Below are 13,166 nucleotides of genomic sequence, written 5' to 3' on the forward strand. Positions count from 1 at the left end.
GGAGTTCAAGTTTGCAACTAACTGAGAGGTGTAGGATTTTCTCTTAGAAAGTAGAATAGGGGGCCAGGCGTGGTGGCTCACACTTGTAATCCCAGCACTTTGGGAGGCCGAGACAGGTGGATCACCTGAGGTCAGGAGTTCAAGACCAGCCTGGCCAACATGGTGAAACCCTAACTCTACTAAAAACATAAAAATTAGCAGGGCGTGGTGGTGTGCCGCTACAATCCCAGCTACTCGGGAGGCTGAGGCAGGAGAATCACTTGAACCCGGAAGGCAAAGGTTGCAGTGAGCCGAGATCGCACCACTGCACTCCAGCCTGGGTGACAAGCAAGACTCTGTCTCCGAAAAAAAAGTTGGTGGGGAGAAGAAGAATAAGCAGAGCAGAAGTCTCCCTCTGGTTAATGCCTAGGCACCTCAGAGGCTGGACAGTGAGCTGACTGCCTCTGTAAGACTGCAGCTTCTGGCCGGGCGCGGTGGCTCACGCCTGTAATCCCTGCACTTTGGGAGGCCGAGGCGGGCGGATCACGAGGTCAGTAGATCGAGACCATCCTGGCTAACACGGTGAAACCCCGTCTCTACTAAAATACAAAAAATTAGCCGGGCGCGGTGGCGGGCGCCTGTAGTCCCAGCTACTCCGGAGGCTGAGGCAGGAGAATGGCGCGAACCTGGGAGGCGGAGCTTGCAGTGAGCCGAGATGGTGCCACTGCACTCCAGCCTGGGCGACAGAGTGAAGACTCCGCCTCAAAAAAAAAAAAAGAAAAAAAAAAAAAAAAAGACTGCAGCTTCTGAAGAACTTGCAGTTCTCTGGTATGATTAGCCATTCACATTTACATGGGCTCTAGTTTATTTGCTAAGTTTCTATGACCTATTGTGGGGGCTTAGTCCTAAGTCCCTATTTTTTTTTTTTTTTTTTTTTTTTGAGACAGACTCTCGCTCTGTTGCCCAGGCTGGAGTGCAGTGGTACGATCTCCGCTCACTGCAAGCTCCTCCTCTGGGTTCACACCATTCTCCTGCCTCAGCCTCCCAAGTAGCTGGGACTACAGGCGCCCACCACCACGCCCGGCTAATTTTTTGTATTTTTTTTTAGTAGAGATGGGGTTTCACCTTGTTAGCCAGGATGGTCTTGATCTCCTGACCTCGTGATCCACCTGCCTCGGCCTCCCAACGTGCTGGGATTATAGGCGTGAGCCACCACGCCTGGCCCTAAGTCCCTTATCTATTATTAATGCTGAGGCTCAGAAGACAAGGAGATATCATTTAACCCTACTGTGGATTACTGGATAAGATCATTTGTATTTTATTTTTTAATTTTTAAAAACTTTCTATTAATTTTTTTTTTTTTAGAGACGAGGTCTCATGCTGTCACCCAGGGTGGAGTGCAGTGGCATGACTGGAGCTCCCTGCAGCCTCAAGCCCCTGGGTTCACACGATCCTCCTGCCTCAGCCTCCCAAGTAGCTGAGACTACAGGCTCAAACCACTGTGCCTAGTTCTCATTGGCAGTTTTGATCCTCTCAAGGAAGCCTCTGTCGCTATTTCCCATGTCTTTTGATGCTTAGTGTTTCATTAACGCTGATAACACTATTTCAATGAAAAAAAGAAAGCGTAGAAGAAAAAAAGGTCTTCACCATTTCCCTAAAGCCCTAAAGACTCTTTTTTTTTTTTTTTTTTTTTTTTTTAGGTGGAGACTCACTTTGTTGCCCAGGCTGGAGTGCAGTGGCACGACCTCGGCTCACTACAACCTCTGCCTCCCAGGTTCAAGTGATTCTCCTACCTCGGCCTCCGGAGTAGCTGGGATTACAGGCACCCACTGTCTCGCCTGGCTAATTTTTGTATTTTTAGTAGAGACAGGGTTTCACCATGTTGGCCAGGCTGGTCTTGAACTGCTGACCTCGGGTGATCTGCCTACCCTGGCCTCCCAAACTGCTGGGATTACAGGTGTGAGCCACCGTGCCCGGCCTCCTAAAACCTCTTGTATTCCCATATTCTTGCCCATAATTCTATGCTGCATAAAGCTGAAAAAAAAAATTTTTTTTTAGAGACAGAGGTCTCACTATGTTGCCTAAGCTGCAATGCAGTGACTATTCACAGGTGTGATTATAGTGCACTAGAGCCTTGAATTTCCAGCCTCAAGCAATCCTCCCGCCCTGCGTAGCTGGGACTACAGATGTGTGCCACCATACCTGGCTACCACCCAATGCTTCTAACTTTTAGCAAAGACTGGAAGACTCAGAAAGGAAACTAGCCTTCTGACAGGCCTTCTGAGCTGACTGAGGTGCTTTAGATCACTTTAGGTCACGAGAGTTGGCAGGCAGTCTCACAGGCTTACCTTCAAGGGCTTCCCCTGACACTCAAACTCACCTTCCCTGGCTTTTCTTTCAAAATCTTCAACTTTTAAAATACCGCCCTTTTCATAATCTGAAATAAAACGAAGATTATCTGATATCAAAACGCCTTCAAGGAAGCATAAGGAAATTCATTCATTATATACACATGTACATAATCTATGCAGCCTATTTTTTTTTTTTTTTTTTGAGACGGAGTCTTGCTCTGTCACCCAGGCTAGAGTGCAGTGGCGCAATCTCAGCTCACTGCAACCTCTGCCTCCCAGGATTACGGGCGTGAGCCACCGTACCCAGTCTATGCAGCCTATTTTATTTATTTACAATCTATTCCATGTTATGTATGTTTAACCACAATGAAAAAAACAGACCCATAAAACACAATAGGCCAGGTGCAGTGGCTCATGCCTGTAATCCCAGCACTTTGGGAGGCTGAGGCGGGCGGATAACGAGGTCAGGAGTTCAAGACCAGCCTGACTAACATGGTGAAATCTCGTCTCTACTAAAAAAAAATTAGCCAGGTATGGTGGCAGGCACCTGTAATCCCAGCTACTCAGGAGGCCAAGGCAGGAGAATCGGTTGAACGCGGGCAGCAGAGGTTGCAGTGAGCTGAGATCACGCCACTGCACTCCAGCCTGCGTAACAAGAGTGCAACTCCGTCTCAAAAAACAAACAAAAAAACAAAATAACAACAAAACCCCCACAATAATAGGAAATTAATTCGTATCTCTCAGGCCATGACAGATCAGGTACATATACTGTCACAGGCAAAAATATTACTTTTGTGATAAGAAGAAAAGTTATCATAAAGAGACAGGAGGAAAATTTTTGGGGTGAATATGTTTATTATCTTCAATGTGGTGATGGATTCATGGGTGTATACATGACAAAACTTAACAAATTGTATACTTTAAATATGCACTTATTGTATGCCAATTATACCTCAATAAACATGTTAAAAAAAAAAAAAAGACATCATATAGTTGTTTTGGTCATCTCTCAGCTCCAAAAGATTCTAAGTCATTTCCACCCTTTTGTTCGAGTGACTAGAAAAGAGGTGGGTAATCAGCTCAACAAAGCACCTCAAGTGCTCTTTCTCCTTGACCTTCCCCACCACAGCCCTATCCACCTTCCTCTCTGGACTGACACCTGGGGTGAACTCACCAATCATGTCTGTGTCAACAGCTCGGTCGTAATAGTAAGAGAAAGCATAGAAGGAGCCTCTCTGGACCTCCTCTGGCTGGTGAAGTTTTCCTTGTACCACCCTCAGCACTTCGGCATAGCAGGGATCAAAGCCCACCTCCCCTGCCAGGCAAAGGTGCACAGGGGTAAGGTGAGAACAACGCTGGGGGAAGGGGACACTCTCTGAGGAAAGCTGCTGGAGACAATGAGGGAACAGCAGGAAGGTCAAGGAAAGCAAGAGAAGGCTGATGCTTGGGACAAGAGGCTTCAAAACAAAGATGAGCAAACGTCTGCAGCCTCACCACTCTTGTTTCTCCATGCCCGCTCCCCTGCCTAATCTGTATTCACCAAATCATGGCCAACCTTGTGCTGCTGCCTAGCATTACATTCCATAGCATTTGCAAGCAAGTAGCTAAAGGGCTCGCCAGCTTCCTTCACTGGGAATTCAAGTTCATTCCTTGATATTCAGGTATATACCTTTTATAAGAAGATGAATCATTCTTCTCGTGGTTTTAAGTTTTACTATAATTTAAATAGCTAACTATTAACTAAACAGGGTTTCACACTGCTGCATTTGACCTAGGCTTAGAATAGGTTTCTTAATTAATTTGTAAGAGGTGGGGTCTCCATCGCCCAGGCTGGAGTGCGGTGGCACTGTGCACTACAGCCTTGAACTCGTGGGCTCAAGTGATCCTCTTGCCTCAACCTTTGAGTAACTGGGACTGTAGATGTGCACCACAGCACTTGTCTAAGCGCAGGTATCTAATGGGTCCATGACACTTGGTCGATGCAGAATGACCGCTGCGTTGTTCCCTGTCACTTCACATTAGTCTTTGGAGGCATGCCAAGATCTTTGGAACAAGTCCCTGCAAAAAGGTAAGCTTGAGTTCTGGAAAAAGCTTCCCATGGGACTTTTCCAGAGCTTCCATTGTAAACGTAAATTTAACCAGTGAAAAAACATCACTTGCCTTCTTGGTTGCCACCATACTGGTATTTCACACCCCCAAAGATCCACTCTGCTTCCAACCATCTCGGTAGACAGGCACTCCGGAAAGTGTGTCCATCAGTCCCTGAAAGAATCCAGGGCACAAGGTAAGAAGTAAGTGAGTGAGAGAGAGGGAGGAAGGCAAACAAGAAGCCAGTGAGGCGGAAAAGAATCACTGTGGGGGCTGGGCCTTAAAATCCGATGACATGAATTCCATGACAACATCCTGTGACAGGAATCCTTAACTCAGGGTTCACAGACAGGCTTCGTGGGGTTGGTGAACCCCCTGAAACCAGAAGCAAATTTTCATGCGCATGTGCTTCTGTCAGAGGGGTCCATATATCTCAAAGATCCAAAACCTACGATACAGTAAGTTTCCACCTTTCTAAAAACAAGAAAGAAATGCTATGCTGCTTTCCTCACTGGTTGCTGAGAGGCTTAAATGAAATACACTTGAAGATGTTTTGTATACTCTGAAATGAAAAATAGATGTCATCCCAATAACAGATTACTGTACAAAGTGCCTTAAATGCAAATTCTCATTTACTGTGAGGAAAGGGGCACAGATAGGTTACTTGCCTCAAATCACAATGCTGGGACTGAACCCAGTTCTGCCTGACCTCAACTGTGAAGAGATGAATGGAGTTACTCTGTTGTTCTACCTGCATGTAGAACAGACCCTGCTTCCTGTGCCTCCAATGTAAAGCTCAGGGCTTGAGCAAGCTCCTGCCAAATGTATTCTTAAAGCCTGGGATTTCTGCAGAACTGCCTAGACATAGGCTGTTCCCCCTGTACAAGTAGACCTCATTCTAAAAATGGCTAATAATATACATCAAAACTTCTGAACTTATAAAACAGAAAAGGATTTGCTATTATTAGGTCCATTATACAACATTTGCCTCCCAATTCAACATAATCTTTTCCTGCATAGAATGGCTATCAAGGAAGGGAAGAAGCAAGCGGAGTATCTGTGTCACCCTCACCATCCCCCACCCAGCACAGGTACCCAGACAAACCTTCTGTCTCCAGGGCTCCCAGGGTTGCTAATCTTGCAGCTTTCAATCCAAATCCCAAGTAACTGTAAAATACAGGATTGACCAATTTCATGCTGGTCCTGAAGCTCTCTAGCCTAAAGCTACCTCTTTCAAAAGTAACATGGTTTCTGTTTCCCTCTGGAAATATGAAAACCTTGTTCTGTCTCTGTGACATATTCATCTCCTGTGGTCAACAAGGGGTAATTTCTACACAGTTTGGATCAAGGCTATGCAGTAAGAATTCCCCACAGTTATCATTCAAAGGCCAGAGACGGTGACAATTCCTAGGGTCCCACACTAGGAACCATTCCCAGAAAAGCTCTCTTTAGCTTAGCTCCTAGCCCCAACTAGGATCAAATTCCAGGCTGGATTCTGAACCTCTAAAGGCCAGCTCAAAGGAGTTGGCAAGAAGCTTTGCCTAAGCCTTCTTGAAGTGTCCTCTCCCTAGAGAAAACTTTTGACTCTTTTTTTTTTTTTTTTTTTGAGACCAGGTCTTGCTCTGTCGCTCCGGCTGAAGTGCAGTGGCGTGATCTCGGTTCACTGCAACCTTCACCTCCAGGGTTCAAATGATTCTCCTGCCTCAGCCTCCTGAGCAGCTGGGATTACAAGTATGCGCTGTCATATCCAGCTAATTTTTGTATTTTAGTAGAGATGGGGTGTCACCATGTTTGCCAGGCTGGTCTCAAACTCCTGACCTCAGGTGACCCACCCACCTCGGCCTCCCAAAGTGCTGGGATTACAGGCATGAAGCCAACTGCACCCAGCAGACAATTTTTGACTCTTAAGTCATATATTAATGCTTTTGAGGCCAAGAATGGAGAAGGTTCTTAAGTTCCTCGGGCTTTGTAAGTGGCCTGGGTTTCAGTGATAGGCCTTAGGGAATTGGCACAGACTTTGTTTTGCTGATCAGATACAATAACAGATTTGAGAACACTTAGAAAAGTTAGGAGAACATACAACATGAAATATTATTCTTCCCTGTCCCCATTCTCACCTATGTGTATAGAGCTTATAAGTGCTGTTAAACATCTCAAAGGAAGTGAGGTAGCCCCTAGGAGTTTGTTCCAGAGTTTTCTGCAAATCAGAAAAAGCAAAAAGACTATTCAGGATCTGTAATCACTTGAAGATGTTCACACCACCACCCGTCCCTCCCAGCAAAAAATCAGATGAAGACAGATTAAGCGGCTAATCTCACTAGGCTTGAGGAATCGAAGGGATTCTGAACAGTGAGATGGCAAGGGAACATTCACCCAGTTATTAACTGACTTGACTCTGCCTAAGCGTGGTAGAGCTGCTGGCTGAAAATGGGATGCCTCTTTCTTGGCACCATGATATGCCTGCCAAGTGCACTTCTAACCAGATCTTCATGAAATGACTCACCTCAAACTGGGGCAGGAACGTGATTTGGGTGGAGGCTCCCCCTAGGTCCAAGGTCCCCACAGTCTCCTGTCTGTGGTCATGCAGCTGACCTGTCAAATGAGAGCCAGCTCTAAATATCCTCCACATCCTGGGCAGCCCAACACTTGTCTCTCTTGTTCTTATCATGCACTGAAGGTATTCCACACACACTCCACTGCTCCCCAGCCCTGATGCTGCAGGTGAATGTCAACTCAGAAGGACTCTCGTTGCAGCAGAGGCCTTCAAGGCAGGTGTTTTTTGTTTGTTTGTTTTTTTGTTTTTTGAAGGCCTTTTTGGAGACAGAGTCTTGCTCTATCATCCAGCCTGGAGTGCAGTGGCACAATCTCTGCTCTCAGCTCACTGCAACCTCTGCCTCCTGGGTTCAAGCAATTCTCCAGCCTCCCGAGTAGCTGAGATCACAGGCACACACCACCACGCCCAGCTAATTTTTGTATTTTTGGTAGAGACACGGTTTCGCCATGTTGGCCAGGCTGGTCTTGAACTACTGGCCTCAAGTGATCCACCCACCTCAGTCTCCCAAAGCACTGGGATTACAGGCATGAACCACCACACCCAGCCTCCTTTCCTTTTTTAAAGAAGAAGAAACAATACAGAATGAAAGAAAGGGCTTTTTTACTCTTCTGACTATGCATGTAAAAGCTAGTGAAGCTCTGAAGATAAACTTGAGGATGTATTACCTGTCAGAAAATTCACAGTAACCCAGGCTAATATGCCTAAAAAGAAAGAAAGACAAGGATTAGATCCCAGAGCATATTTTTCTCTTTCCTGGCCCCATCCTTGTTTTTTTTTCTCTCTAAATTTCATGTCTAGAGCACATGTTCCTTCTCCCTCTCTTCTATTTCCTGCTATCCCATTCCTTCTGTTTATTCCTTTCTCTTCAGGACCCCGTCCCTGGCCCCAGTTCCTTTAGTTAGATCTTTCACTGATCCTGCCCCTCTCCCCCAGAACTCACATCAACACCTCTCCCACCTTCGTCGGATCCATCCATGATGCTAACACTGTCTTTTGGTACCAGGAAAGGTGACTTCCTGAAGATCTCCTTTACCTAGAGAAAAAAGAAGAAAAAAAAAAAAGAATTCCCTAAGGCAATATTTCTATATTTTGACAGTGTCCTGTAAGACTTAGAAAACTACTCCATTTTTCTTGGCCAGGCGCGGTGGCTCAAGCCTGTAATCCCAGCACTTTGGGAGGCCGAGGCGGGCGGATCACAAGGTCAGGAGATCGAGACCACAGTGAAACCCCGTCTCTACTAAAAATACAAAAAATTAGCCGGGCGCGGTGGCGGGCGCCTGTAGTCCCAGCTACTCAGGAGGCTAAGGCAGGAGAATGGCGGGAACCCGGGAGGCGGAGCTTGCAGTGAGCCGAGATCGCGCCACTGCACTCCAGCCTGGGCGACAGAGCGAGACTCCGTCTCAAAAAAAAAAAAAAAAAGAAAACTACTCCATTTTTCCTAGATAAAATTTTGGCAAAACTCATTCCTTTGCCCTAAGAAACTAGAGAAGAAACTAGGCAAGCCATTACCAGTTTCTTGCAAAAACACAAACACAGGGATTCCTTTGACTTTAAGTAAAGCTAAATCAAACCATCTAAATGTATAGGTGAACTGGACCTACGGAAAGGCATATATTTAATCCTGCCAGCTCAAATCAGGATCCTGTAACTTTTTAAACCTGATAAACTCTACCGGACATACACTGGAAACTAGGAGGAGTCTTCCCACTCCATTCCTTAGATAAGCTGACACGAACCCGCCGTGGTGGAGTTCACATCTAAGGGCTGAGGTACTCTGCTGCCAGCACCGGTCAGATTCTGGCACATGGCTAGGGCCTCTAGAGTGTGGGGAGACTCCGGATCCAGACTTAAGGAACCCTGTTTCAGGAGATGGGAATGAACATCTTGCAAAAACATCTTGCCTCTCCATAATATAGACCATTGATATGGGTGTTAAGTCTTATGTTTATATAATTATCAAGGGAAAGGAAAAAGAATTCTCCAAATAGGATAGGAAGAACTCTAGTCTCTTTGCTGTTCTCATTTCTGATAGGATGAAACATACCACATGATGACCTCTGGACCCTGTTTCAACCAGGAAAAACCAGTTAAGTGATATATAAACAAACTTTTAAAGAAAAGACAGATAAGTGAACAGGATGAAGCACAGCAAGAGAGCTTATGCTTTTGCCTTCTCTGCTTTTCGCCCCCATCCTACAGTTTGTTCTCAAAACAGCAGCCAGAATGGTGCTTTAAAAATGGATGTCAAATCATGTTTTTCCTTGGCTCAAAACCTTCCAGTGGCAGCCAGGCGTGGTGGCTCATACCTCTCAACCCAGCACTTTTGGAGGCCAAGGCGGGTGGATCACCTGAGGTCAGAAGTTCAAGACCAGACTGGCCAACATGGTGAAACCCGGTCACTACTGAAAATACAAAAAAATTAGCATGGTGGTGGGCAACTGTAATCCTAGCTACTTGGGAGGCTGAGGTAGGAGAATCGCTTGAACCCAGGAGGCGGAGGTTGCAGTGAGCCGAGATTGCACCGTTGCACTCTAGCCTGGGCAACAAAAGTGAGAGTCTGTCTCAAAAAAAAAAACAACAAAAAAACAAAAAAACAAAAAAAACCTTCCAGTGGTTTCCTTCTTAAAGAAAAAGCCAAAGTGCAGGCGGATCACCTGAGGTCAGGGGTTTGAGACCAGCCTGACCAACATGGTGACACCCCATCTATACTAAAAATAGAAATTTAGCCAGGCATGGTGGCACATGCCTGTAATCCGGCTACTTGGGAGGCTGAGGCAGAAGCATCACTTGAACCTGGGAGGTGGAGGTTGCAGTGAGTGGAGATAGCGCCACTGCACTCTAGCCTGGGCAACAAGAGCGAAACTCAGTCTCAAAAAAAAAAAAAAAAAGAAAAAGCCAAAGTGATTACACTGGACTTTGAGATCCTACATGATAAGCACCCCTTAGCCCCGCCTATCTGAGGTTACCTCCTACTTACCTCTCATATCACTCTTTCCTCTCCAGCTATGCTGACCTCCTGGATGCTGTTCCTAACATACCAAGCACATACCTGTCTCTGGCCTTTATACCTGCTGTTTCTTTAGCCTGGAATATTCTTCCCACAAATGTCTTGTATAACTTGCTTCTTCATCCTCCTCAGATCTCTGATCAACTGAATTTTATCAAAGACATCTTCCCTGACTGCCCTATTTAAATTAGCATTTCCCCCACTCTTATCACCAGATTCCCTACCTGCCTTTCCCTGCTTTTTTTTTTCCCCTCCATTCCCTACCTACCTTTCCCTGCTTTTTTTTTTCCCCTCCATAGTACCTACAGCACCTAATATAACTTTCTTTGGACTTGTTCAGATGTTTATTTTCTGTCTTCCTGAAAGTAGAATGTAAGCTCCAGGAGTGCAAAGACCATTTTTGTATTTTTGGTTCCCCGCTGAATGTATTCCAGTAACTTCACCAGCGCCCAGTACATAGTAAGCACTTTTTTTTTTTTTTTTTGAGACAGAGTCTCACTCTGTCACCCAGGCTGGAGTACAGTGGCCCAGTCTTGGCTCACTGAAAGCTCTGCCTCCTGGGTTCACGCCATTCTCCTGCCTCAGCCTCCCGAGTAGCTGGGACTACAGGCTCCTGCCACCACATATGCCTAAGTTTTTGTATTTTTAGTAGAGACCAGGTTTCATCATGTTAGCCAGGATGGTCTCCATCTCCTGACCTTGTGATCCACCCGCCTCGGCCTCCCAAAGTTCTGGGATTCCAGGCGTAAGCCACTGCACCTGTAAGCACTCTTATGTTGAATAAATGAGGAATAAATCAGGAATCAGGATTCAGGTTCTCACAGAGACATACTAGGCTGCTTGTCCTTGGATAAGAGACTTAAGTCCTCTGTACTGACAGTCAAAGGAAAATGGATTTAGGGGATTGAATTAGTACACCTGTAATATGGAGTCCCTTTTTGCCATGATTTTTTTTTTTTGAGATGGAGTTTCACTCTTGTTGCCCAGGCTGGAGTGCAATGCCCAATCTTGGTTCACTGCAACCACTGCCTCCCAGGTTCAAGTAATTCTCCTGCCTCAGCCTCCCCAGTAGCTGGGATTACAGGTGCCTGCCACCACGTCCAGCTAATTTTTGTATTTTTATTAGAAACAGGGTTTCACCATGTTGGCCAGGCTGGTCTTGAATTCCTGACCTCAGGTGATCCACCCACCTTGGCCTCCCAAAGTGTTGAGATTACAGGCATGAGCCACCATGCCTGGCCTACTGTGATTTTTTAGCTTCAATCTTTTTTTTTTTTTTTTTTTTTTTGAGACAGAGTCTCACTCTGTTGCCCAGGTAGGAGTGCAGTGGTGCGATCTCAGCTCACTGCAAGCTCTGCCTCCCAAGTTCAAGCAATTCTTCTGCCTTAGCCTCCTGAGTAGCTGGGACTACAGGTGTGTGCCACCATGCCCAGCTAATTTTTGTATTTTTAGTAGAGATGAGGTTTCACCATGTTAGCCAGGCTGGTCTCAAACTCCTGACCTCAGGCAATCTGCCTGCCTCAGCCTCCCAAAGTGCTGGGATTACAGGTGTCAGCCACAGTGCCCAGCCTAAAATAGATACATTTTATTGTACGTAAGTTTATCTTAATAAAGTTGATTAGAAACAATTTCTGATTCTGCTTTAAAATTCTAAAAGAATGAAGAATACCGGCCGGGCGCGGTGGCTCATGCCTGTAATCCCAGCACTGTGGGAGGTCGAGGCGGGCGGATCACCTGAGATCAGGAGATCAAGACCATCCTGACTAACACAGTGAAACCCCGTCTCTAATAAAAATACAAAAAATTAGCCGGGCGTAGTGGCAGATGCATGTAGTCCCAGCTACTCGGCAGGCTGAGGCAGGAGAAGGGCGTGAACCCGGGAGGCGGAACTTGCAGTGAGCTGAGATGGCACCACTGCATTCCAGTCTGGGCAACAGAGCAAGACTCCGCCTCAAAAAAAAAAAAAAAATTGAAGAATATCCTAGATAGAAAGTACTTTAAACATTTTAGGAAAAGCTCTATACATTTAAGAGTGATAGTTAAAAATGTAAACAACTAGCTATAACAAGCGGTCAGAGTCATCATAGTGCTTTGGCAGTGGTGGAATATTGAAGGTGGTGGTCACATTCCAAAAGACTAAAACCTCATTAAGTATTCATATAGGGAAAAGGGCAGAATGATCCAAGATGCAGTTTTAAAACTTACCTCAAAGAGCAGAGCCTTGGCTTTGTGTTCTGGCAGTAAGCGTAGTCCTGCCGTTGCCTTTAGAACCACTGGGGTCTTTTTCCAGTGACTTCGGGGGATTGAGTCTTTGGCTACCTCTAAGAGCCCTTGAACAGTCTCAGCTCCCTGCAAAAGAGACAACCCATTCATCTGATGAACAGTCCATTTAGTGGCTGGCACTGGTCTATTCTGTCAACATACTTTGTGGGAGCAAGAGGAGGGAGGTGGCATAGGGCGCCAACCTCTCTCTGCTCTGTAGCAGGAGAAACCTAGAGAAGTGGGCCACTTTGAAGAAGGAGAATCCAGGCCGGGTGTGGTGGTGGCTCACACCTGTAATCTCAGCCCTTTGGGAGGCCAAGGTGCATGGATCACTTGAGTTCAGGAGTTCGAGACCAGCCTGACCAACATGGCGAAACCCCATCTCTACTAAAAAATACAAAAATATGCCAGGCATGGTGGCACACGCCTGTAGTCTCAGCTACTCAGGAGGCTGAGACAGGAGCATTGCTTGAACCCAGGAGGCAGAGGTTGCAGAGAGTCAAGCTCATGCCACTGCACTCCAGCCTGCACAACAGAGGGAGACTCTGTCTCAAAAAAAAAAGGAGAATCCATTTTATTTTGACAGTCCTAATAAAAATCCTTCTTCTTTTTTTTTGAGACAGTCTTGCTCTGTCGCCCAGACTAGAGTGCAGTGGCGTGATCTTGGCTCACTGCAACCTCCGCCTCCCAGGTTCAAGCGATGCTTGTGCCTCAGTCACCCAAGCAGCTGGGATTACAGGCATGTGCCACCACACACAGATAATTTTTGTGTTTTTAGTAGAGATAGGGTGTCACCATGTTGGCCAGGGTGGTCTCGAATACCTGACCTCAAGTGATCCACCCGCCTCACCCTCCCAAAGTGCTGGGATTACCATGCCTGCCCAATTATTCTTTTATATTGTGATCATTTTAGTTGATTATTTCT

At 46.0% G+C, this 13,166-nt stretch overlaps 1 protein-coding gene across 13 annotated transcripts in view; it reads right to left on the bottom strand.

The window, feature by feature from the left end:
* The window catches only part of ENTPD5 (ectonucleoside triphosphate diphosphohydrolase 5 (inactive)), a 59,174-nt gene that overhangs the window by 10,160 nt on the left and 35,848 nt on the right, over positions 1–13,166 (bottom strand). For all 13 annotated transcript variants that reach the window (XM_077941447.1, XM_077941446.1, XM_077941445.1 and 10 more), the window contains 9 exons: positions 12,185–12,328; positions 7,930–8,005; positions 7,638–7,673; positions 6,922–7,010; positions 6,536–6,615; positions 5,524–5,585; positions 4,491–4,592; positions 3,505–3,645; positions 2,360–2,416 (listed from right to left, as the gene is read on the bottom strand). In XM_077941447.1, the coding sequence (XP_077797573.1) occupies positions 2,360–2,416; positions 3,505–3,645; positions 4,491–4,592; positions 5,524–5,585; positions 6,536–6,615; positions 6,922–7,010; positions 7,638–7,673; positions 7,930–8,005; positions 12,185–12,328 (787 nt within the window). The remainder of the gene's footprint in view (positions 1–2,359; positions 2,417–3,504; positions 3,646–4,490; positions 4,593–5,523; positions 5,586–6,535; positions 6,616–6,921; positions 7,011–7,637; positions 7,674–7,929; positions 8,006–12,184; positions 12,329–13,166) is intronic.

Source organism: Macaca mulatta, chromosome 7 (assembly GCF_049350105.2).
Source record: "Macaca mulatta isolate MMU2019108-1 chromosome 7, T2T-MMU8v2.0, whole genome shotgun sequence".
Lineage (NCBI taxonomy): Eukaryota > Metazoa > Chordata > Mammalia > Primates > Cercopithecidae > Macaca > Macaca mulatta.